This window comes from Ylistrum balloti, unplaced genomic scaffold (assembly GCF_031769215.1).
Source record: "Ylistrum balloti isolate Yb309-2 unplaced genomic scaffold, AGI_CSIRO_Ybal_v1 Utg370452, whole genome shotgun sequence".
NCBI classification, from domain to species: domain Eukaryota; kingdom Metazoa; phylum Mollusca; class Bivalvia; order Pectinida; family Pectinidae; genus Ylistrum; species Ylistrum balloti.
The window spans coordinates 327,177-353,188 of NW_026782300.1; the positions used below are offsets into that span (position 1 = coordinate 327,177).

The 26,012-nt window shown below is 34.9% G+C and overlaps 1 protein-coding gene across 1 annotated transcript in view; it reads left to right on the plus strand.

Moving 5' to 3' along the window:
* Positions 1 to 2,634: 2,634 nt before the first annotated feature.
* LOC132555123 (plexin-B-like) overlaps positions 2,635 to 26,012 on the plus strand; it is a 38,421-nt gene continuing 15,043 nt past the window's right edge. Inside the window, exons 1-23 of the mRNA XM_060219466.1 lie at positions 2,635 to 3,828; positions 7,454 to 7,651; positions 7,947 to 8,090; positions 8,377 to 8,477; positions 8,756 to 8,879; positions 10,869 to 10,886; positions 13,285 to 13,444; positions 14,007 to 14,103; positions 15,203 to 15,314; positions 16,427 to 16,450; positions 18,368 to 18,502; positions 18,917 to 19,027; positions 19,376 to 19,466; positions 19,978 to 20,165; positions 21,121 to 21,272; positions 21,467 to 21,563; positions 21,775 to 21,911; positions 22,564 to 22,731; positions 23,120 to 23,216; positions 23,462 to 23,737; positions 23,915 to 24,091; positions 24,940 to 25,183; positions 25,720 to 25,862. Coding sequence (XP_060075449.1) covers positions 2,635 to 3,828; positions 7,454 to 7,651; positions 7,947 to 8,090; positions 8,377 to 8,477; positions 8,756 to 8,879; positions 10,869 to 10,886; positions 13,285 to 13,444; positions 14,007 to 14,103; positions 15,203 to 15,314; positions 16,427 to 16,450; positions 18,368 to 18,502; positions 18,917 to 19,027; positions 19,376 to 19,466; positions 19,978 to 20,165; positions 21,121 to 21,272; positions 21,467 to 21,563; positions 21,775 to 21,911; positions 22,564 to 22,731; positions 23,120 to 23,216; positions 23,462 to 23,737; positions 23,915 to 24,091; positions 24,940 to 25,183; positions 25,720 to 25,862 — 4,188 coding nt within the window. The remainder of the gene's footprint in view (positions 3,829 to 7,453; positions 7,652 to 7,946; positions 8,091 to 8,376; positions 8,478 to 8,755; positions 8,880 to 10,868; positions 10,887 to 13,284; positions 13,445 to 14,006; positions 14,104 to 15,202; positions 15,315 to 16,426; positions 16,451 to 18,367; positions 18,503 to 18,916; positions 19,028 to 19,375; positions 19,467 to 19,977; positions 20,166 to 21,120; positions 21,273 to 21,466; positions 21,564 to 21,774; positions 21,912 to 22,563; positions 22,732 to 23,119; positions 23,217 to 23,461; positions 23,738 to 23,914; positions 24,092 to 24,939; positions 25,184 to 25,719; positions 25,863 to 26,012) is intronic.

Sequence of the window (26,012 nt, forward strand, 5' to 3'; positions counted from 1 at the left end):
TATATTTAAGCCCATCATAGATGAATTATTGTTAAACTAAACATTTTTGTTGTGCAGAAATTTTGACCATATGTTATAAATGACAAAACTTTTTAACAAAGTTCATATTATGAACTAGTTGTCCAGTTTATCCAGTACAGGTGTCCATATTGTGCAGGGTCAGATAGAAAGTTGGAATGAAGGCCTGGTCTGTGTTTATTAGGCAGGATAATAATGAAATATATATACGATGACTGAGTTATAGAGGAGAACTTATACAATAGTTGGGACATAGTAGAAGGTCTGGTTTATACAGGTGTCCAGATTATACAGGTTTATATAGAAATATGTAGGATGGGACTCTGTGAAAGGTCTGGTTTATACAGGTGTCCAGATTATACAGGTTTATATAGAAATATGTAGGATGGGACTCTGTGAAAGGTCTGGTTAATACAGGTGTCCAGATTATACAGGTTTATATAGAAATATGTAGGATGGGACTCTGTGAAAGGTCTGGTCTATACAGGTGTCCAGATTATACAGGTTTATATAGAAATATGTAGGATGGGACTCTGTGAAAGGTCTGGTTTATACAGGTGTCCAGATTATACAGGTTTATACAGGGAACTGTTTGTTTTTGTGGACATTTATAGACATTTTAACTGTAACATTTCAAGTAATGATCAGTATGCACCAGGCTTCAAATCAATTAGTCGAAACTCCTCAGAAAGTAAAGTAAGGTCAGGAGGTCCACCCTTATTTTATACATAACCAGTCCTGGCCCAACTGGTCAAACTGATAATGATGACAGCTCCAGTATCCAGATTCACAGAGCTACATGAAAATGTATAAAGTAGGTCACATAATCAAAGGTTGGGTTTATACAGGTGTCCAGATTATACAAGGTTCTGTTCAAACAGGTGTTTGTGAGGATTTTATGCGATGGAATATAAAAATGTCACATTGTCATGAATTCTGAAATATTTACATAATTAATTACCAAGATGGCAGGCATGAAAGTGATCCACACTCCCATATGAAAAATATATACCTCTATATCTTGTTAGCTAGTGATATTTAGATGATTATGTAAACATAGGTGGAGATTAAAATATAGGTAAACATTAGGGTTATTTCAGTGTATCTTCACTGAGGTCACAGATAGATGTGAGAAGCATTTTTACGGCAGGTTGTCTGGATATAACGTAGATAATACTGATATACATGTAGAAATCTCTGTGATTTCTCACTTCCCACTATGAAAAATTTCTAATACAAGTAAGTGTAATTATATCTCTACTTAATTTGATACTGTTCAGTTATTTTAAATAATGTATATTTTATTAGAAGTAAAGTAGATTTTTCAGAATGAAAAGTTCTTCAGTTATTTAAGACCTAATAGGATTGGTCATCAAACATTGTATAATGATTCTGTTGACTGCCATTTTGCCTTGACTTTGGCAGGTACTTTTTAATTGTTTTTTTTTTTTTTTCATTCATTCATTCATTCATTCTCACCATTTTAGACATTTCTGTCCCTACAGCAAGCCTATAGTCTCAATGATATAAAAGCCGTACAGAGCTATGGTCCACCTGGGCTATGAACCATTCGTTATTAAACCTTCAGTGTCTTTTTTTTTTTTTTTTACATTTGAACACACACCTGTGGAAAATCTCTAGCCCTGGTGCAATTAAATTGCTTTCTGTGTATGGAATATCGCGTGTGCACAAGTAGGTTTTAAACACAGTCGTGTGTTATCACATACGAGCTGAGGTTTATCCACAATCAAAACACACATTTTGGATCTGGTCACACGCAATACAGATTTAAACTTGCCGAGCATGAAGATAAGGGACTATTAATAACATCATACTAAAATAGAGAATATATCTACCATTACAACCTTTTTTTATTCAAATCTGGATAGAATAAACAACAACATTGAAGGTGTGTATATTTCCATTTGGATGGAAGTCAGGTGTGTTTGTGGGTTGATGTTGGTGAGAAGGATTGGGCAGATGTGTATAGTGTACCACCTGGGAGAATGCCTCTCAGGTATTAGTCATAATTTTGTAAAGTAAATGAAATGATAATGGTGGAAACATAAACGTCAAGTTGGAGATGCTATGTGTTATAAGTTATTTGTGTCCCTGAGGAAGTGTTGTCACACTTACTGTACAAATGTCTTCAGTCTGTTGAAGATTCCTTTAAGCATGGAGGAAGGCAGGCTTGGATCCAGTTTTATATAGTGTTTGCTGTATGAAGTAAATGAATTTGTTATATTGATAATGACTCTATTTTGCTTTAATTTGTGACACTGATAAACACTTAAATCTTTGATTAATGGATGAAACCGTTTAAAACGTTGATCGTGATTGTTGGATTGGTTGTGATGGATTTGCCTTTTCAAAACTTTGTCACTAATAGTTCAGGTTTCTTGAAAATAATCGGCAAATTCACTTCTGATTCTACATCAAAAGTAAAAACTTTCTTAATTTTCTTGTTTTCCAGATGGAGGAGATTAAAGAACAGAATAAAGATGTTTAAGAGCTAACCAGGATCAAGTCTTTGATAGTCTCAGAATGACTTAACGCAGCCAAGCCAGGACATCATTGATGCATGTGTGTGACTTGTGTGATTGACCATTCGGGAGCATGGAGAGAAAATGGATCTTGATGATGTGGGTGTGCAGCCTTGTGTTGCTAGGCGCCAAGTTGTTACATGGAGAAAATGTATACTCAAAACAAGAAGTGAACCTTCTACCAGCAATGGGAAGTAAAACTACACCATTCCTAAACCATATGGTGATACATGATAATCTCATATATATTAGCGGTGTCAACAGGATATTTAAACTTAGTTTCAATTTGTCAGTTTTGGCTAATGTATCAACGGGTCCACAAAACGATAGTGCCCTCTGTGACCTTCCCCCAACTGGAGATCGGTGCATGCATAAAAAATCCCTACGTGACAATGTTAACAAAGTGCTTCTTATCCATGAAAAAAAGGGGGAACTTCCCTTCCTTATAACGTGTGGCAGTATTTTCCAAGGGGCCTGTGAAACTCGACTTTCCAATAGCCTCCAACTAAACAGAAAGTACTACGGTCAGTTGGACAGTATGAGGAGTGATCTCCCTATACAGGATGTGTATGCCATTGCTGCAGATACAGAAAATGGTTCAACTGTTGCATATATTGCACCAGGAACAAAAGGCAATGATGTGATATACATTGCTTCTACATATACAGGTTCAAATGACCGCCTCATCCGACAAAACATTCCAGCTATAAGCATGCGTAAACTAGGTCCAGGGGACGAGATCTTTAGCTACAACAACATTGACACCTCACCAATCACACCACGTGCCTCAAGTGTTTCCATCAAAGCTAGTATACGTACCACTTTTCTCGTGAATTACGTGACTGGATTTACGTCTGGAAATTATAGTTACTTTGTAACGACGCAACCAAACTCACAAAGTAAAGAGAATCCAAATACGATCACAAAAATAATTCATTTGTGTCAACAAGATGAATGGCTTACTTCTTATGTGGATCTACCTTTAGTGTGCAAAAAAGAAAGCGGCAAAGTGTTCAACAAAGTGACGTCTGCCCGAGTCATTCAGCCTGCATTGATTCTCCAAAAGAACATGATGCTGCAGCCTGGTGCAGAGGAAGTTCTTGTTGCCACATTTACTGATGACAATGAAAAAAATTCAGCTGTGTGTGTGTTTGGGATGGGTGAGGTTCGCAGGAGAGTTGTGGCCAATGTGAGGCTCTGCAGAAAGGGGAACTCTTCAGCAAATGGAGACAGATATATAGAGGGTGGATCAGAGTGCAGATTTAGTGTGAGTATAGTCAATAATGTTTTACTTTGTGTTAATGTCAAAGTTGTAGTCAGTTATCAGTCTGTAAACAATTTCTGCTGTGGCTCTTTCTTGAAAAATACTGAATGTACAGTAAAACGATTAAATTTGGTACAGCCAATATCTAGCACTCTGGAGTCTGGGTACCTAGGTATACAGAGGGTATAGGTGTTTAAGTTGTGCGAGTTGGGAATTCCCGTTCTATATAGTACGTGATCTGGGCATTCAGAACAGGTGAACAGAATTACAGGTATGGTTCATCAGTTTTTCAGTATAATTACAATCACAGGTAGTATTGCATTGTTTTTCGTTCCCTCCGCAATATAGGATTTTCATCAGTATAGAAGCCTATAGTGCTTAAGCCTATTCACCTTGCATGGCTTGTAAGAGCCTGTGACATCATCACACAAAACAAAAAGCTCCTGATTAAGTCGTTTGAGACTACAGGAATATTAAATGTGTTGTAAAAACAACAGACTGTCCAAGCCATTAGACATTGTGTTACTGGTCTGTTGTACAAATTATTGGTGTCAATAAATCATTTCCAGTCTCCAACTTTTCGTTCATCTGTTTTAAGCATTATTGAAAATTTAGTGGTCATATCTATTTAACACTTCGATGGCTAGGCGTGAAAATTGCTAATGTTAAGTGAGCAGGTTCTTCTTGGTCCCTTAAGTTATGCTTTTTTGATTATGGGACTAATTAGAAAAACAAAATAACTGACCGTCGGCTAACTTGGATTTTGACAATGAATGTACTGGATGTATATTTCTCAACTTTACTAAGGTAACATGTATGTTCTTCATGGTCGCTAGTTGTGTCTATTTCATTTTGAGACTGATCAATGATACAAAATGGCTGACACAGGGCCATCTTGGATTTTGACAGCTGAAGTTTGTATCATTAGAAAAAAAAAGATATTTCTCAGATATGAGGTAAAGATTTTCCTTGATTGTAAATTGTTCCCATTCAATTTTTTTGTGTTAGCTCAAGAAAACGAAACGGTTGACTGGAGATTATCTGGGATTTTGACTGTTGAAGAAAGGTTCTTGTGAGCTCTTTCCTATATTTCATTTGTAGGATTCCTTTGTTATCAAATAAATAATAGGAAAAGGGGGAAAAACTGAAAAGTATAATAAGAAAGATCAGTCAGTGGTAGGTGCCAGGATCCCTGTGGGATCTCTTCTTTTCCTGTGCTTGTTGTTGTTGATCAGTCAGTGTTGGGTGCCAGGATCCCTCTGGGATCTCTTGTTCTCCTGTGCTTGTTGTTGTTGTTGGTCAGTCAGTGGTAGGTGCCAGGATCCCTGTGGGATCTCTTCTTTTCCTGTGCTTGTTGTTGTTGATCAGTCAGTGTTGGGTGCCAGGATCCCTCTGGGATCTCTTGTTCTCCTGTGCTTGTTGTTGTTGTTGGTCAGTCAGTGGTGGGTGCCAAGATCCCTCTGGGATCTCTTGTTCTCCTGTGCTTGTTGTTGTTGATCAGTCAGTGTTGGGGGCCAGGATCCCTGTGGGATCTCTTGTTCTCCTGTGCTTGTTGTTGTTGTTGGTCAGTCAGTGGTGGGTGCCAGGATCCCTCTGGGATCACTTGTTCTCCTGTACTTGTTGTTGTTGTTGGTCAGTCAGTGGTGGGTGCCAGGATCCCTCTGGGATCTCTTGTTCTCCTGTGCTTGTTGTTGTTGATCAGTCAGTGGTGGGTGCCAGGATCCCTCTGGGATCTCTTGTTCTCCTGTGCTTGTTGTTTTTATCAGTCAGTGGTGGGTGCCAGGACCCCTCTGGGATCTCTTGTTCTCCTGTGCTTGTTGTTGTTGTTGATCAGTCAGTGGTGGGTGCCAGGATCCCTGTGGGATCACTTGTTCTCCTGTACTTGTTGTTGTTGGTGGTCAGTCAGTGGTGGGTGCCAGGATCCCTCTGGGATCTCTTGTTCTCCTGTGCTTGTTGTTGTTGTTGGTCAGTCAGTGGTGGGTGCCAGGATCCCTCTGGGATCTCTTGTTCTCCTGTGCTTGTTGTTGTTGATCAGTCAGTGGTGGGTGCCAGAATCCCTCTGGGATCTCTTGTTCTCCTGTGCTTGTTGTTGTTGATCAGTCAGTGGTGGGTGCCAGGATCCCTCTGGGATCTCTTGTTCTCCTGTGCTTGTTGTTGTTGTTGATCAGTCAGTGGTGGGTGCCAGGATTCCTCTGGGATCTCTTGTTCTCCTGTGCTTGTTGTTGTTGTTGGTCAGTCAGTGGTGGGTGCCAGGACCCCTCTGGGATCTCTTGTTCTCCTGTGCTTGTTGTTGTTGTTGATCAGTCAGTGGTGGGTGCCAGGATCCCTGTGGGATCTCTTGTTCTCCTGTGCTTGTTGTTGTTGTTGATCAGTCAGTGGTGGGTGCCAGGATCCCTGTGGGAACTCTCGTTCTCCTGTTGTTGTTGACACAAGATATAAAGATATGTCTGCTACATCCATCAAGTTTCATTTCTTTTTCTGCGTTAATATTGTTCAATATTATTTTCTCTTTTTCATCGTATTGCTGAAAAGTGAGTTAATATTCATTTGGGGTACATAAGCAGACCAGCCGCTCTAAAAGTAATATCATCAAAGCATGGAACTTTATACTTTGAAATTTTTGCTACTGTTAAATTTTTACCCTTTTTGTCCATGAAAAAGGATGGTCATATTCAAGATGAGGGCCAACATTTTTAACACTTTTATAACCTTTTTATATAAGCCCCAGAGAATGAAATGAAAATGTGACAAGTTCATCCCAATATAAAGAATTACAGATCAATCACACATTGTCAGAAAAGTTCTATAATCTTACTCAAAAGGTTCACTGATCATCAGTTTTGCTCAGTTTTTGATTTTGGTTCTGCCCCAAATTCAAAACCTTAATAGAATTCCCAGACCCCTTCTTCTTCTTTTCCTGTGTTTGTTTTTTCTTTTAAAAAGACTTTTTTTACCCTGATTTCATGGCCTCCTGCACTAGATTTAACATAGATATTGATTACTAATTAATCTTTTAATCAGTTGATGATTAATTAATATAATGCAAGAAACTGACATTAAGGATTGTTGCCATGAAAATGCCCTATAAAAGACTGAATAAATGTATCAGTTTCATTGATAAAATATTTTTACAACCATTTAGGGTTGTTTTAGGACAAAAGCAATCTAGATCTGCTACCATTGAAGAATAACTTGGCCATCCCTATTTCTTGCACAATTTTACAAGCTTCAATTACAGTCAAAGAAAGACAACTCCTACTACTTATAGTTTGATTTTTTTTTACATTTTGGCTCCAGCATGCCTGTACAGTAGTAGTTACTATCTACATAGTAGGGTATGAATATCAAATCTTATTAATTTACCTATTCACATGAGTTATATCAATTTATCTACAGGAAGACATAATGGCTCAAACATTTAACCCCTGAAACATACAGGTCAATCAGTTTACCACTGATGTTTTCTCAAATTACGTATATACCTGATTCACCTGCCACATTTGTTTGTCAATTCAGAAATCATTAGCGCATCAGTCAAATCACAGACTTGTTATATCTATCTGGGTAAATAACAGATATTTTTCTTATTGTCAGAATATTAAAGGTTGTCTGCCCTTGTTTTTCTCAGGACAAAATGGAGAGTGATGAGTCGTTGCTGTGTTTTAAAGTCCGGTCACGGAGCTTCACTCGGATAGCAGGTATTCTACCAGCGGAAGCCCAGCCTGTCCTCACGTACAAAAATACGACCTTGACATCCATTGCCCTATCAACCACAACAGACTTTACTGTTGCTTTTCTCGGAACTAATCATGGTGACATCAAAAAGGTAAGCTAAAAATATCACAGGAAAACACCTGGTACTTTGGACTCATGATTGAAGTATACTTAATCAGAAAACTTGAGTTTGCAGAAAGTGTTTGTTTTCACGAAATGCTGGTAATAAATTTTGTTGAAATCTTGTTTCAACTTTGCTACTCAATTACACATCTGGAATGATATGTTAGAGTGAAATAAAAAGATTTTCAGGGCAGATAATTTAGGTTCTGTGTATGTTTATATAATCTCTTTTCTGCTGCCTGTGAAATAATATGACAATAAAACATACTCCTTGTCATCATCAGATTGTAATCAACTCCAATCTGAGTGCCACAGAATACGACCAGGACCTGCGGACAGACCTGACCATTGATGAAGGGAGTTCTATTAATAAGGATATGCAACTTGACGCCTCCAATCAGTACCTCTTGACAATGAGTGATAAAAAGGTACAGTTTCCTACTTTCCTTTACACAGTAATTGTGAGCTTAAGCCCAGTTTTGTCTTTGGGTAATGCAGAGTTATCTGTTCTTATTAGCAGATATTGATTGTAACGTCATTTGTTTTTGAGAGAAACATTTATAAGAAAACAACATAATTTTCTCACTCTAATGACGAAACAAGCAGTATCTGCTCACAAGAACAGATAACTCTGCATTATGGAAATAGTTCCTTTATAAGAAGAAATGCATCGACTTCTAACAACTTTTTATGGATACGGCTGTCTTACTACAGGTGGCCCAGTTGCGTGTAGAGAATTGTCAGCGCCATTCAAGCTGTTATGACTGTCTGTCCAGTCAGGATCCTTACTGTGGCTGGTGTACCCTGGAAAATCGGTAAGTTATTAGGACCAGACTTCAGGTCTAATTTGTGTACCCTGAAAAAATTGGTTAGTCAAGTAAGGACCAGACCTTGATTGTAAACCTAGTTAGATATGTAGGTCAATTATTCGATGCAACAATGTGAAAATTTTACTAAAAAGCAATTTTGTAAATGTACTATATATATATATATCAGTAAAAAATTATTGAACTAATCCGCTTAAGGAAATCTCCATAGAGCCTGTGTTGTTTAGAACTGAAATGTCACCCTGTTTTGTTCTGTTACCATTCAGATGTACTGTCCGAGGAGCCTGTTCCAACCCAGACGTTGACCGATGGGCATACGGTCAAGTTGGGAACTGTATAACAATCATGGACATTTCACCTCCCAGTGCCTCAGCCTCTGTGGTCATCAAGGTAACCTCTGACCTATGTGACCTTTCATCTTTTTAGGTTTTTAATCCTAATACTTTGATATTGTGGTTGGATAGTGTGTCTTAAGATTTGTTTGTGGGTAGTGTGTTTTTATTTTGTACACATTTTTTTTTAAGTTTTAATTGCACGGCCTTCTTATGAAATTGATTTCCAGAACGTCTTAAATGTGTTGATATCCACTCTGCTTAGTTAATTTTGCAAAATGATTGATATGAAAGTGAATGAATTTCAGTTTTATTTAAATAAGGCTCCAATGTATTGCGAGTGAAAAATTTAAAAAGTTTGAAGAAGATTGCAGGAATTGCATTGCTTGCAAGCTCAGGATTCTAAATATAACACAGGACTGAGATTGCAGACAGACAAATCTCTCAGTAATCCCATCCTATCTCAACCATCTCCTGAGATTAAGTTCTAATCTGAAACTATTTCCGTTGGTCCTAAAATATTTAATGTGACCTGCAGAAATTTCATCCTTCTGAAAACAAGCTATCTGTTTAAAAAGATTTATTTTGAACATGGGTTGTTTTGAATGGAAAGAATGTATAATCTGGATAAAATACAAAATTTGCATCAACATACAAGCAATTAAATTGTTTTAGAATTCTTAAGGAAATAAAAGTGTACTTTAGCATAAGGTTTACTATGACAGGAAGAATGAGGTGTTGTCTTGTGTCATGCATGATAACATGCATGCCTGGCATATATTTCTACTTTATAGATAAATTCCGTCCTTGTTTATTGCATGTTAGGCCTACTCAGAGTTAGTATTGTGAATCAGTGATATTCTGGATATGATTGTACAAAGTTTTGTTAGCTTCAAATTCTAATAACTGAGATTAAAAAAAAAATATTTTAACAGAAATTGTGTACCAGTATTCAGAGATTTAAAACTATTGTTTTTCAATATATATACAGAAAAAAAATCACAATTTATCACAAATTATTTCTCACAAAAATATTTTAAAAACATTTGGTGAACAAACATCTGAAACTGAGTTGTTGTCAGCTGCATTCATGTAATGATCCATTACATGTATCAAATTGTAATTTTGATTCCAAACTGTAGTTGTTTGAAGTCAAACTTTTAATTTTCCTTAATTTATTGGATATTCAATCTTCATACTTGTCATTATTCGATATTTTACTGTATTATGGTACCAACAAATCCAGAAAATCATGACTATTATATATATATCAAGTATTGTGTAGAATTGTATAATGTTGTTAATGTGATTGCCTATCTTCAGAGATAAAGGATATCTTGCCTGATTAGAAATATCATTATTTAGTGTAATGATTGGAAATTTTTATTTTGATACAGGTATAAATACTGTAATTGCAATGCGGTGATTTTTCAATCTGATCTGTATCTGATATGCTTTGTTGCACCTCAACTGTATTTCTGTCTTAAGGGACCTTCTTTGTCACCATGCACGTCAAGTTAAATTGCATGACTCCAATATTTTTATAAACTCAGTGCTCACAATATTTCAACAACATGATATTGTAATTCTACTTTATACAATACTTTGTGGGGACAATCTGATGTCTCCATGGGACACATAGAAATAAATTCATTTGTTGATGGGTCTGTAACAATCAAATTATATAAATCTTGTTAGGTACACCACATTTATTGTAATTAAATATATTGGAGAATTGCCTGTGCAGGAAATTAATGATAGGTCAGGTATTATTTTCTTGAAACAAAGAATGTGGTTGTTTACTTTAAATGCTACTGTGTATATACAGTTTAGTTTTCCAAAATCATCCGAAAAGAAATGTCGGATTAAAGTAAATGATTGATGAAAATTTTGAACTAAAAAAAAACTGGAAATAGTATCAATATCTACAATAAGTGACACAGAGGGTCCTACCAAGAGACAATGCTATCATATTTTATATTAAAAGATTGCATTTGTTTTATTTATAGTGTGTATTTTTATTGTGATAATCTGGTTTTGTTTATAGTTGAATGGTTCTTTGATTGTAAGTACTAATTCGCTGTCATCGTAGGTGTTCCTGGTGTGAGAAATATATACCATAACTTTTGCCGCTATTAAGCTATGCTGTCAATAAAGGGTTTATTCACAGTTTCGCTGGGTACCTCTCCTGACACCACTACTATTGGTAGTTAACCATCCATTCTAACATCACCATTACAGAATCAGAAATGAACAACATCACATGACAAAACACTAATGTACATTTCATGTATCATATAAATAATCACTTGCTAACTCTATTGGATATACCAGCTTTTCTCATTAATTAAATCGTCACATTCTTTAATCAAAGCTTATATTTAGTTTCATACATTTAACTTTATTTAACTAATAGTTAGAATATAATTCTTAAGACATCTGTTTTATTCAGCTTTCAAAAAATTAATTTTATAGAATGTTTACCTGTATACTTTCAAGTGGTGAAAATATTACAAGATCCTATATGAGTCTTCCAAAAGTATATCTGAGTTTTTACTCTTTTTTTTTCTCCGAACTGAGCATGTGAATTTCTTTAATATGATTATAGCCTGTATAAAAGGGCTTTCCAGCACTTTATCTGTATATCAGCACACTGTAGAAAAACTAACACTATGATTATAAAAAGGTATTTGATATTCTACAACTAACTCTCTTAAATTCCTTTTAAATTTGATATCTTTCCATGGACTAGTAGCTATTCTGATGAAACGTTGAGGTCTTTATTACAGAAACATATCTGTTGCCTAAATCTTCAGTGATATATAAGCTTATAAGATATCATAGATTTTGCTCATGATTTCATTTGTTAGTTTTAATCTTTTAAAAAAAGCCAATATTGGCCATTTTCCAATGTTTAAGTCGAATAGTTGTGCCTTTATTTCACATAACAAAATTTTAAAAAATCAAGTGATGAATTTTGACATAAACTTGCCAAATGGAACACTTAAACGATCTTTTGAGTTTAAGTTTTTAAGTAATTTTCAATGCAGCCAGCAGTGTAGTGATTAATGGTTACATGACTAAAGGTATTATGATAGCTAATTTAAGGAATTGTACTTCAGTTTATTCTTGGCATAATGCAGGTAATGGAGTTATCTCCCTTGTAGGATCATTTATTATACATAGGGGGCAGGCTGCACTGAAATGGTACACAGAAAACACTTTAATCATGTTGTCAAGAAATTGGTCACTTAAGGTGTGATGAGTTCGGGGTGTATGTGTCAATATTAAACTTAAAACGTCATGCAGAGATAATTACCCCAACATTTAATTAACTGGTACCAATAAAAAGATAAATGCCGGTTTTGTCAGACACGTTATAAACATACTACAGCATCAGGAAAGACCCTTATTAAGGAATGGTGTTACAAGTACAAGTTAACTTTTGTGCATCAGAACCTGACAACATGAATGTCCATATTACTGTAAAAACACCTTAATTTATCAATTACTTGGCCATTTCATTAAGCCCATCTTTTCTTATTCAGATTAAGGATTAAATTAGTTACAAACATATAGCCCTCAATCACTTGATTTACGAGCAAGGATTAGTTTGAAGAAGATGAACATTTTTTAACTAAAAATGAGAAATTGAAAATAATTCAGTATTCACCTGAATTACTGTCTAGGTTTTCTGAAAGTCTAGAGGTAAAGTTTCTTTTGTGTTTTAGAGGTTATGTCCTATGAAGTCTTCAATTTCTTGTTAAAAATCATACATTTTCTAATGTATCTTTGCTCATTGTTGACTATGATTAAGATATTGATATATTCTAATTGAATTTCCCATGTAGATCAAACGCTTTACAGAGCTGGCCGTCATGAGCCTCACTTTGGTCTGTCATTAAGCATGTGTCTTTATGTAGCATGACTTATAGTTTGTGTACATTTAAAGCATGACAAGGTCCCAGAGTTAACACCTTCCAATAGCTAGTTTAGTTATATCCCTATCTGCCTAGATAAAAATTGTTGACTATCACACGGTATGCTAGAAAAAAAGTTGTTAACCATCAAGCTATTTCTGTAAGCAATGTTTTCAAAACATTTCAAGAATTTACAAATGTCTTTAAGGCTGTTTTCTTCCTGAATTGGTGTGAGGAAAGAAACAAGTTTACACCACACAGTACTGTAGATAGGTTTTAATAGGAACACATCAATTTTAGCCTTACAGACACTTTGAGCTGTTTTCTTGAAAACTATATGATTTTCTTTTATTTCCAAGCCTTCTAAATAAATAAAATTGGAACAAAACTGCAGTTTCATTTATGAAATCTTTTGAAGTTTTATGATTTTGTTCACTTGGTTGTTTCACTAAGTATTTGAAGTTGATAATTAAAAGGTCAAAGTTGATGCTCTCCATATGCTCTTTCATTAAATGAATAATTCATTATGTTGTTGACCCACAGGTCCATTTGTCCATCCTGAAACTGCCTAGGATGACCAACTACAGCTGTGTCTTTGCTCTGGATACTGGACCCTGGTCAGTCCCAGCAGAGAGGTGGTCCTATGGACTGACCTGTCAGACTCCGAATGTCACCAATTTTGGCCTTCTGTTTGGAGAAGCAGGTACAATGCATTACTAATTATGTCTGCTTTGTTATACATAAATCACGCCAAGAATTCCGTGTACCAATTTCATGAGATCTCTTTTTTTAAATATAATAATAAAAATACATCTTCCTGGCTGTCTGTGTTGACTCTTGCTTCTAGATTGATAAGAACCTCTTGGGAAGATTGTAACCCAGTATGATGTCTAGAGATATGTCTCAATTACCAACAATTCTTTCAAATAAGATAAGTTGTCCAAAATCAGCGGACGTCATCAGTGATCTTTTCTCTTGTTAGTGTAAGATGTTGTCTTAAAGACACAGACTGTCTCTCAGTAAATTCAATTTGCTGATCAATTGTGGAAAAAGAAAAACTTCTTGAAAGAAATTTTTATGATGATTCATTTATTTCAGAATTTTTTTTTTAAAGATCTTCTATGTTAAAGGAATCTGGCAACATGCAAAGTCAATGAAAGGCCTTTATACAATAATTTCTGGCTTGTTTGAATTTGTTCCGAGTCCAGAAATAAAGGAAGTTTGATAATCAGGCATACTAACTTATATATGTCGTCTGTTTCTAGGTCATCGCGATATCAAATTATCAATCAACTCTACAGAGACAGGCAAACTGTTTGTGTCCAAAAATTTCACCTTCTACAACTGTGGAGCATTCAAAAGGTAAACTTTTGCACTAAATGAAACTTTTATCAATATTTTAGCTGTAGATTTTGCAAGAACCACGGTAAAGAGGTTTCTCTAATCAATTTATTTTTAACAATCCTCCATTCTTTGACACACAAGTGCTAAGTATGACTGTAATATCAAAGTAACTATATTAAGATAAAATCTGTGGTCTCAGGATATACTGTCTCCAGAGATTGGGGGCAGTTTGTGGTCTCTGATATACTGTCTCCAGAGATTGGGGGCAATTTGTGGTCTCTGATATACTGTCTCCAGAGATTGGGGGCAATTTGTGGTCTCTGATATACTGTCTCCAGAGATTGGGGGCAATTTGTGGTCTCTGATATACTGTCTCCAGAGATTGGGGGCAATTTGTCGTCTCTGATATACTTTTTTTTTCTTAAGAGATTGGGGCAATTTTTGGATGGAGCCAAAATACTGAAACAACAAAAACATTTCAATACATTTGGAATTATTTTGTAGACATATGCATTTGATAGTTTCTGGAAATGATGCATAGGTTTTGTTTGCCAAGTTTTAATGTCATTGGGTCAAAGTTTTATAACATTCAGAAGAAGTAAAACTGCCAACTTTCTCTAAAATCTGTTAGTTTTTGTATAGGAATACAAATTGAAAAGTTGTAGGAAATAATGTAAAAATTATTTTGGACCAAGTTCCAAGGTTAAAGGTCATTTAGACTTGGAAGTATTTAAACTGTCATTTTATCCAAACTGTTATCATTTTGTATAAGAATATGTATTTGAAACTTTAATTTTTATGTCACACCACATCCTTAAACAACACTTAGGCTGAATACCAGATGGAGGCTAATTTTGGCCATGCCACTATTAGTTTTGGGAAGTAATTTGACTGCCTAATGAAAAATACCGACAGACATGAGAATTTTAACTCTTTGCTCCATGAACTCTGGTGACTATCAAGGCACAATGAGCCTCTTGTTGTTTGTATATTCTACTTGTGTTTTTATCTTTTACCTGTATTTTACTAGTGTTCTACCTGTATTTTACTTGTAGATGTATTTACTAAGTTTTACCTGTGTTTAATCTTGCTATATGAATCTGTATTTAATTAACAGCTGCAGTCCATGTACAGACAACCGATGGTCATGTGACTGGTGTATCTACGAAAACAAGTGTTTGTTTAACTCTGGCAACTGTGACACACTTGGCATCATCGTGAGTCGAAATGTACGTTCTGTATTGTATCACACTTGTTTTAATTAGACACAACCTATCCTATAATACTCACATTTTTATTTGGTTTTTCAATGTTCCACCCAATGTTTCAATGTTGTCAGAGTGAAATCTTGTTGATGGACTAACAACACATGGAATGTAAAGAAGTAAAATCATTTCAGTTTCATAGAGATTATAATGGGATCTAAAATGGATGAGAATAAAATGTTTTAATGCGAACAGGTCTTGGTTTACAGATGTAGGAACGAAAAACATGTATTATGAGATGTTTTATATATATAAAGAAAGAAAACCTGCTTATATCCATGCTTTGGAAGCATTCGTTTGCTGTATACTATTTTCTGTTATGAGAAATGAGTTTTTTCTTTTTAGACAGTTTTGATATTTTGCGCATATTGTTCTGTAGGCAGATACAGTATAAGTACTGCTTGTACTTGAACGTATGGGGCAGACATTTATACCGAGTTAGCATGCAATTACATTTAAGAATCAGGCATTTGTAGAATGGTAGAAAGCATAAGAGGATCAGGATATAGTAATGGAATAGAATAGCTGGAGAATTATGGGTTAGATATATTACAATTTAGTCAAGGCTGAAAATATGCTTTGTTGATAAAATGTAGCCAGTCGTGATCTGTCGAGAAGTGGGTATCGCAGCACTGGTAGCTGATCTACTTTTGGTTGCCAGGAAGCGTTTTGACACAACCACTTTTATCAAATCTGTCAATTTATTGGTGAGGAATTTGGTGTGAAAAATTGGAATCCTTACGTTTAACAGCATGATGATAGTTTTGTCTTTTTATCGTTGTTCAAGTTTTGTTTGATACTGTTTCAGTTATTAGCACATTTCAATTCATGCGAGCTTTAAGCATTTTCATCATGAGTTTTTCCATGAGGTGCTCACCACAAATTAACATGTTAAATAATCATTTTTATTTATTCATTTTTTTGTCCTTGCTGTCATTATGGTTTATTATTTGCTTAAGTTTTCATTTGCTTTTTGAATCTGGTGTAAAACAGGGGTTGACATAACTGTAACCCTTAGCACTGTTACATTGTTCATTGACCGGTTTTATAAGATTCTTAAAATTACAAATTTTCAGGAAACAGATGATGATAACTCGACAGTAAGTTGGCTGAAGTATATGTTATTATATCATTATAGATATATAGCTCCTCTTGCGTATAAAATTTTTGTCTGAATGACTTCATAGGAACAGTTTTATTAATAATGTCGTTTATATATTTGATGTGAATTTGTTTTCTTTTTCGATTTTCTGTAATGGATATAAATTTGTAAAGTATACCTGTTTTCTGGCAAGTCATTTTTTTTTCCCCTCAAAATGAACGTTTTTTCTTATTCAAAGTATGCTGTTTAGTATTTTTTAGATAAAAGTTTGTACCGTTTTCTAAACAAGTAAAGCATGGTACTGTTACATCATATCTAAGGGAATTTCAGTCATGAAGAAACTTAGAACATACTGCATGGCATGTATCTATCAGAATGTCAAAATTTTACTGGTTCACAAATAATCCAAAATCCGATATTATAAAAATCATTGAGAGAATATTATTCCTCAATATTGTGCATGTTAATACCATGCCATGTCTATAATTTTGTCAGTTAAGGGTATGAGCCACAAAGATATCATGACCTTGGTAACCAGGGATATCTGGACATTTGTGGATATTGAGTTAACTATAGATACTTTGGAATCATGATATCTGGGTACTTCTGGATATCTGGGATGTAGGATATCTAGTAAAATGTGGATGTATTGGAAAATATTGGTTGTAGATAAATGGTAAACATGAATATGTGGATAATTGGGAATATTTGAGTAATTGTGAATATCTTAGTAACTGAAGATAACTGGGTCATTGTGGATATTAAGGTGACTGGATATTGAGGTAGCCATGGATAATTAGGTAAAGTTTGATATCTTGGCAATCATGATATCACAATGTATAACTCGTGTTTCAGCAATAAGAGTTGCCTGCCCTTTCTATACTGGTTTTTGAAAAACTAAGAGGTTTTGAAGGCAATTCACATGGAAGAAATCATCTTCAGTTGACAAGATTAACTGTTGTCACTTCCACACTATAAAAAAATTCTTTTGTTGAAAAAATACAATCCTTCTGTATTTTAAAACTTGTGTTTTGTTGACAAGAGTTATCCCCTTCCTCGCTGTTGATGATTACAAGTCAGTTGCTGGATTTAATGACACAGTCTGAAGTTTTCTTTAATATGTTTCAAATAAATGGTTTCTATTTCAGAAGAGGATTAATAACATTACTAACACTGCCTTGCCTGGAGAACAGAATTCATATCAATGTTTTTTTTTCCCGCATGTACAATTCTTCTGTGCATTTTCGACTTTTTTAACAACAGACTTTTTGCATTTTGAATTGATAATGTAGGAAAAGTAGTAAAATAATAATAGAAATGGAATTAATATAGGTTATAATTTATGACATTTGATGTAGGTAGAATAATATCTGCATGCTGATCAAGTGACAATCATTACGAAATCTTAAACAGGCTTGGTGTGATTTCATATTAAAAAAGGATATATTTAAGAAGGAAGTCTATACTATTTAGTTTGTGCATGTTCAAACTTTGGATTTTTATGTAAAGATTTGTCTGAAATCTCACTTAACCTTTTCCCAACATATCCCACTTTGGTTGAAGACCTAGCATGGCCAAATAAAGAATATGAAACATAGGTATAAAACCTAAAAACCAAATGGCCAGCAAAGACCTGTTGTTTAAGTTTCCACAGAACATTTGGAAGTCAAAAAACATCACTTGTCCAAATTACCACTACATCTACAAGTGTGTATCAAAAACCTATCCTTACCATAAAATATGTACATAGAGAAAAGGCAAAATTGATTTACAATCTACAACATGTATGTAATATGGAGTCGTGGTATTAAGATCAAGATATATTAAAAGCTGGGTGGTTAAATAAATCCAGTTGACTTCTCCATTGCACTGTAATTTCTGTGTAAAAAGCTAACTTGTTAGTTCTTGTTTGCAGAAATATTCAGGTGAGGGGAGAAGAGGGCCTAATCATTGTCCACGTGTGGATAGAAACAAGACTGAGCCCGTCTACATTCCCAATGAGAAAGCAAAGCCTATCACTATACAAGGATTCAACTTTCCCGAGCGTCGCGTAAGATAAAAATTATTATTTTTTGACAAAATTTAATTATATCAAGATATCAATAACATTAAGATGAACTCAGAAATGAAAGGTTTATCAATATGATGAAATAGTGAAAAGATGCTCACTTACTGTCTGTAAAGGCTAAATGGGACCTTGCTGCTTTTATTTGGGAACAAAAACTACTGGTATCAAAACTTAAATATATTCATACACATACATACATGCATTAGTTACCAAGTTTAAGAATGTAGGAAGAAAAAGAGGATTTTAGTATTTTTTTGAGGTGGGAAATGTAACGATGTTAAAATGTAATGTCATTTTTTTTCTCTCCAATTTTAGGATTTATTTTGTTGACTTTAATATAACCAAACATAAAGCAGAGCATAAAACTTCAACTTATTTATATCTGTATAATAACAGCCTGGAATGAAGGGATATCGCTGTGAGATTCAGATTCGGGATCCCCCATCTGTTGTGAGGGCCCATTGTGACCGACTGGATAGTGAGATCATCAGGTGCCATATTCCACAGGTAAGATATGAACTGGTAGTGACAGAATATAAATACATTTTAAAATATATTGGATACCTCTATTGCTTTAGCTATTTAATTAGATCATGTCGAAGTTTACCTCTTTTACCAAACAGGAGTTTAATATCCAGGTCCAGAATATTGTCAGTATCCTTCAACCCATGTTACATACAATAAACTTAGGATTTTTTTCATAAAATATCAATAATAATATTTTCAATGTTTAAAAGGAAATAATTTGAATATAGCTTTTAATATTCTGGTATAAATTTGACTTACAAAATGTTTATCTTTTTTATGGTAAAGTGTACAGGTCAAATGATTTCTGTCATGTCATTTATTTTGTAGAATTCTTACACATTCAAGACGGGCAAATTCAGAGCAGATCTCAAGATATTTTTTGGAAATAACACTGAGGTGGAAAATGACGCAACTCAAGGTATGGACAATGATTGAATTATATATAGATCCAAACTTAAAATAAAACATGGCAGTGTTATGTTGTTTCATACAATGAAAGGAAAAGAAGACAAATCTTAATTGATATGAAAGCAGTTAATTTTATGTTTTAAGAAAAATTGACTATGAAACAATTTCTTTTTTTTCTGAATGACCTAATTTACACAAATATGATTGGTTGATTATGTAAATGAAATAATCTTGCTAAGACTTGATTCACCGGTGAATTGACCTAATTTGCACTGGTATGACTGACTGATTGAATTACCTACAATTTACTGATTGGATGATTTTGACCTTTGCCCTTTGTAACAGTAACTATTTACAGCTGTATGTAGCTAGGTAATGGTGACTGTATCTACTGATATGATTGGCTGATTTTGACTTTTGCCATAGGTTATAGTGACCATTTACAGCTGTACGAAGCTATGTAATGGTGATTGTATCTACTGATGCGATTGGCTGATTTTGACCTTTGCCCTATGTTACAGTGACTATTTACAGCTGTATGAAGCTAGGTAATGGTGACTGTAGCTACTGTAAGTACATGCAGCACTATGAGATACAGCTTGACTGTGCCTGGTGCCAGGGCACATGCGAGTATCGTGAGTTCTGTGCAGACACACGAGCCAAATTGTGGAGTAGTGGAGACTCCTGTCCACCACCTGAAATCCAAACTGTGAGTATTGTAACCTGTAACCCACCTATTATCATACTGACACCACTTGTTTGGTGATATTTTGGCATTATAAAGAGGAAGCTATTATAAAGAAAGGAAAAATAGATGTGAAAATGTTTCAGAGGTGAAGTGGTGAATGATGAGAGGTTCATGGTTCTTTTAACATCAAAATATAACAATGATACCTTATATAGATTTTAATTTTGTGTGTAGAAAACACAATGTATCCAATGATGAGATGATATTTGTTATGCCCCCGCCATTTATGGCCGGGGGCATATAGCGTTGCCCATGTCCGTCCGTCCCTTCCCGTCGCGTCGCGTCATGTCCCATCCCGTCCCGTCGCATCGCGTCCCAAATTAGTATATACCACCTAACAACTTCATTCGGAAGGCAATTTTCATGAAACTTCATACAAATATCAAGTATGGAAAGACCTCATGCAGTGTTGAATTTCTCGGCATTCTAAAAAATAATGGCCACTAGGGGGAGATAACTCAAAAAAGAGGAACATCATCTTATTTCTACATAATTTGGTACTTGTGGGTTTTAAGGCATAAGGAACTAATATACTCCCTCATTTTTTCCAGAGAACAAAATTCCAAATTCATGTACGTTAAATTGTCAATTTAAGTATGAAACTTAAGTTGTACATAGTTGCATACAAATTAACAAAATCATCTCTTTCGGACCTTTCACTATTATTTCACATGGGGGGGCGGGGGCATTCATGTCTTACTGACATTTTCTAGTTATTAATACTTTGTTCAGTTGATTTGCTATCAATAAGGATGCAGTAAGTTTTTCATTTGCAATAAATCTTACGATTACAAATGGTTGTTACAAACTGTTCCACATATCTCCATCCACTGCCTATTTAAAGCATAGTCTGAGTGCTGGCATTCAGGAGGAATGTTTCATTTATTTTTGTTTCATATAAATGTATGTATTACAGATCAACCCTAACAATGGACCCAAATTGGGAGGCACACGTGTGACCTTGACTGGGTTTAACCTTGGTACAGAGTTCAAGGACATTCAGAACAATGTATCCATAGCTGGTGTACCATGTAAGCCCATCCGAGAACTCTACAGACCTTCACAAAGGTAAAAAGTCTAATGGTTTCTGTATTTACAATTTAAAATTTATGTTAACTTCACTCAACTCAGCATTAAATCAATTTCTGATGGGAATCGGTTCCAATAAAATTGATATTGAAAAATGCACATATAATGAAAAAATAAGACAATACATATTTTACATTAAAATAAATTGTCATAGAATGAATGTTTGTTTGTAGGATTGTGTGTGTCATTGGTGCCAGTGAACATGGAGATAAGACAGGAGGTGTAACTGTGCTCACATATGTCTTCAACAAAGTGAAATTCCACTATCTGGTAAGTCACTGAAAAACATTTTACTTGTGTATCAGTATAAACACAGGGAAAAGTATTCGGCTTGATGTCAGTGATTAAAATCATAATGGTTTTCCTTGTAAAACTTGACTGTCTTTTAAATTCTGTATTTAGGAATGTTTAGCAGAAATAAACACTGGAGAAGTTTTAACTAAGTTGTGGTGATCATGCTGTACATTTCCCCCCCTAACAGAGCCCCTCCATAGAGAAGGTTACACCTGCCCATGGCCCCAAGTCTGGCGGCTCTCTCATCACCATCACAGGATTACACCTCAATGCTGGTAACGGAATCTCAATCTCCATCAACAATCGTACCTGTCAAATTGTTGGGTAAGAAAGTAAAAATATTCTGTTTTAGTCTTGTTAATTTATAGTTGATTAGTCACTCCAAACTTACTGCAGTTAAGCGGAATTTTAAAAATCACACATTATTGTCTTGTCATCAATTTTACCTTTCATCATTGTTTGAGATAATAGGTATAGCCCTCTAACTTGTTTCTAGATGAATACGAAATATTGAAAGCTTTGGAAATTTGTAAAAATAAAACTTAAATAAATTTGTAGCTCACATGAAACGAAGTTATCATATAATAATAAGTGAAGGAGTTACATCACAAGCATTGTCCTGTAATATGCCCACCCTGACCCCTACTTGCTTCACTGGTCATGTGCTTGTCCACTGGTCTTATCACAAGGAGGACAGCGATAGCCTGCACAACCTCGGGTAAGATTCAAGATGTGTGGTTCAGTGCTCCCTACTCGTCACAGTTTGTTTTTCTCAGAAAGCTGAGAAATGGGCTGACCTGTGCAGCCATGGTTGTGTACTTGGGCAAGACAATTTACTCTTAATTGCTCTTGATGGTATGTGAAGGACCATTTGTATGTTGTAAAAAATTTTGTCTCTTGTTCAGGTTTAATGAATGATTTGTCTTTTTTTCTGAAGTTCTTGATTTGACAGTGAAGGTTTTTTTACAATTGACAGGGTTGTAGGTCAGAGGTCAGTGACCTGCACCACACCTTCCAGTCTCCAGACAGGAGATGAAATGATTCGAGCGAGTATTGACGGTAATGACATCTATGGTTCACTCATGTTCCGTTACTATGACGACCCAACAATAAAGAGTATCTCTCCTGTACGGAGCTTCGTTAGGTAAGAATCGTTACCAAACAAGTGACAAAGGGACACTGGGCATGCTTAAACAGAAAATTGTAATGAAAATCTATATTTAGATATCTTTTATCATTTCCTCACTTAAACAAATGTCCTCTTTTGTACATTTCTATTCAAGTCCCTGAAAGTTATTTCAAAAGTTTTTGATGCATGGACAATAAATTTGGTATACAGATGTAATGATCAGGGGCATTGTACCAAAATTATGTCACCATGACTTTTATTTGACTTTTCACTTCAAAATGTATCGTGGTAATACAAGAAATAACTGGAATGTAGAAGAGAATTTGAATGTGATTTTTGATATCTTATCGTTCAATTTGTATCCGAAGAAATTCTTATCAGATTTGTTTGTGTTGATTTTCAGTGGTGGAAGGAACATTACAGTGATAGGCACAAACTTCACCTGTATACAGCGACCACGAATGTTTACCATCTTTGAATCTCGTCGCAGCAAGGAATGTGTATGTACTTTGACAGAAGTCTGTTGTGGAAATACTTTTTTTCATCTAACTTTCGAATATTCTCTCAATATTCGGTTATATAAGGAATGCCTGTACTTATTTACATGTGTTGATATAAAGCTGTATCTTTGTGTTGGTATCAAAATATAAAATAAATAGTGGTTACCTCCCTCATAATATTTCTATGCTTTATCTGTAAAAGCCACAATGTACAGTATCATAGAGTTGCTCATGTGTTTCCACAGGATTGCTACATATTCAACTCTACAATGATGAAGTGTCCGACGCCTCATATGAACTCTGCTGATGAATTGGAGCGACTTAATCGTCTTAAGCGATCAACACAGCAACTGTCTGCAGAGATTGGCTTCATCATGGATAATGTGTTGTCGGTGCAGAATTTGTCTCGTAATTTCCCTGGAGTGGCAAGCTCCCTGGAATACTTCTCTGACCCACAAGTGTATAACTTCACAGAGCAGGGATCAGTGAAAGAATTTAAGGGGGAGGTGCTCATTATCAGAGTAAGTATTATTTTTTATCCAATCTTTCATTCCCATCTGACTTTGATTTAATATCGAAAATAGAAAATGTTTTGATAAAAATTTGTATTGGGACAGAAAGAATGCAAGACATTTGTAAAATGAAAAGTTCTGATGAGACTTATATGGAGATTAAATTTTTATTCTTTGTATCTATAGGGAAAAGGTTTGAATGTAGCAGCCAGCAAAGAGGATGTGACTGTAATGATTGGAGAGAAGATGTGTAATGTCACAAATCTCGCTGAAAATGAGATTTACTGCACACCGCCTACCACCCAGCCTCAGACCATACAGCGTAATGGGGTTATCTCCCACAGCAATGCTCCACAAGTGATTGTAAGTATTAATTAAACACTTTTTGAAAAACATGCCCACAGTAGCAATGTTTTAATTTCTATTTGCATAAATATTTATAGGCGATAAAGTACATATTTATAGGCGATAAAGTACATATTTATAGGAGATAAAGTACATATTTATAGGAGATAAAGTACATATTTATAAGAGATAAAGTACATATTTATAGGAGATAAAGAACATATTTATAAGAGATAAAGTACATATTTATAGGCGATAAAGTACATATTTATAGGCGATAAAGTACATATTTATAAGAGATAAAGTACATATTTATAAGAGATAAAGTACATATTTATAGGAGATAAAGAACATAATTATAAGAGATAAAGTACATATTTATAGGCAATAAAGTACATATTTATAGGAGATAAAGAACAATTTTATTTTTTCATGTGATATTGATCATTAAGAAAACATTTACAGAATCAACACAGGTTGTGTGTTATTAGTATAATTTTAAACTTATTTTTAATTTCCTAACAGTTGTTCACCTAAAGTATGTATCCTGCACTAAGCGCGGGGTTCAAACAAATTCCTTTTATCTTACTCAAAGTATTTCAGCTTGGGGCTATTCCAGTAAAACATCTATCTCACCCAAGGAATACACTGGAGCACTGTACCACCCATAGAATTTGATTTAATTAAGGATTTGTTAAGAAGTAATGTGCAGGAAATTGAAAAAATGGACAAAAGTGATTTATTTAGATTCCTTGGGTCACATGGACGTATTACTGGAATAGCCCTCTACTTTTGCATGGGCTTATTATCAAACATGGTTCTATTTTGGAATAAACACTGTAATGACTTTATAATCTTTCATTCAGGTGAAGATTGGAAATCGGGAGTACCAGATTGGATTTCTGGCCTATGAATTGCCGACCTCTGAAGGAAGCATGATTGTGTACATAATCATCGGTGTTGTGGCCATTGTGGTTGTTATCATACTGGCAGTCATCTTGTTTACATGGTTCTACCACCGCCAAAAGACACGCTCAAGACGAGAGTTCAGGAAAATGCAAATCCAACTTGATTCTCTTGAAAGCAATGTCCGTAATGAATGTCGCCAAGGTAATAACACGATATAGTGACACCACTAAACAATTCTCCCAAATCAAAATCGAAATAGAAGATTAAATAAGCACAAGAACATTTAAAAAGTGAACTTATTTAAGAAGTAGTAGTTTCCAGATGTCTGGAATTACTGAAATATCACAATGTTAAACTTATACAAAATGGTAATATGCAGAATGATTGTAAGATTGAAGGTGAAGGTCAGTGTTTCTAAAAATAGAATGGGGATGATGTACAATGAGGCACACAGTGCTCTGACTGTTCAACATTCTGGTTTAAATTATCACTCAGATCATGTCAGATTCTATTTGGTATCATCAACAATTTTTAACCTGCATCCTTCATGTTTTTACGAAAGGTAGTGAGCGTAATACTGAAAACTGGAGGGTAGCATTATTTCTCTTTTAACTGATATTTAAATGAACAGACAGTTGCCTTCATCACCACATTTTGATTATGATTAAGAAAAAATTGTCATGATAAAAAGAAAAGTTGTTCATAAAAAGTACATTTGGATTTAAACTGTATTCCAGCATTTGCGGAGCTGCAAACAGACATGACTGACCTGACAAATGACCTTGATGCCAGTAAAAAGCCATTTTACAGCTTTGAGAGTTATACCTTTAACGTTCTGTTTCCGGGCATGTTGGACCATGTCATTCTTCACCCGCCTATGGTATGTTACCTGTCAAGTTGCAATTTTTCAAAAATTCACAAAATTTGATGTCGGTTTTCAATCCCTTCTTCTATCATGAAATGTTAATGGCATGTAAAACTGAAATTTCATTTTAGACAAGAAATAATCTACATTTCAACATAGATTTCA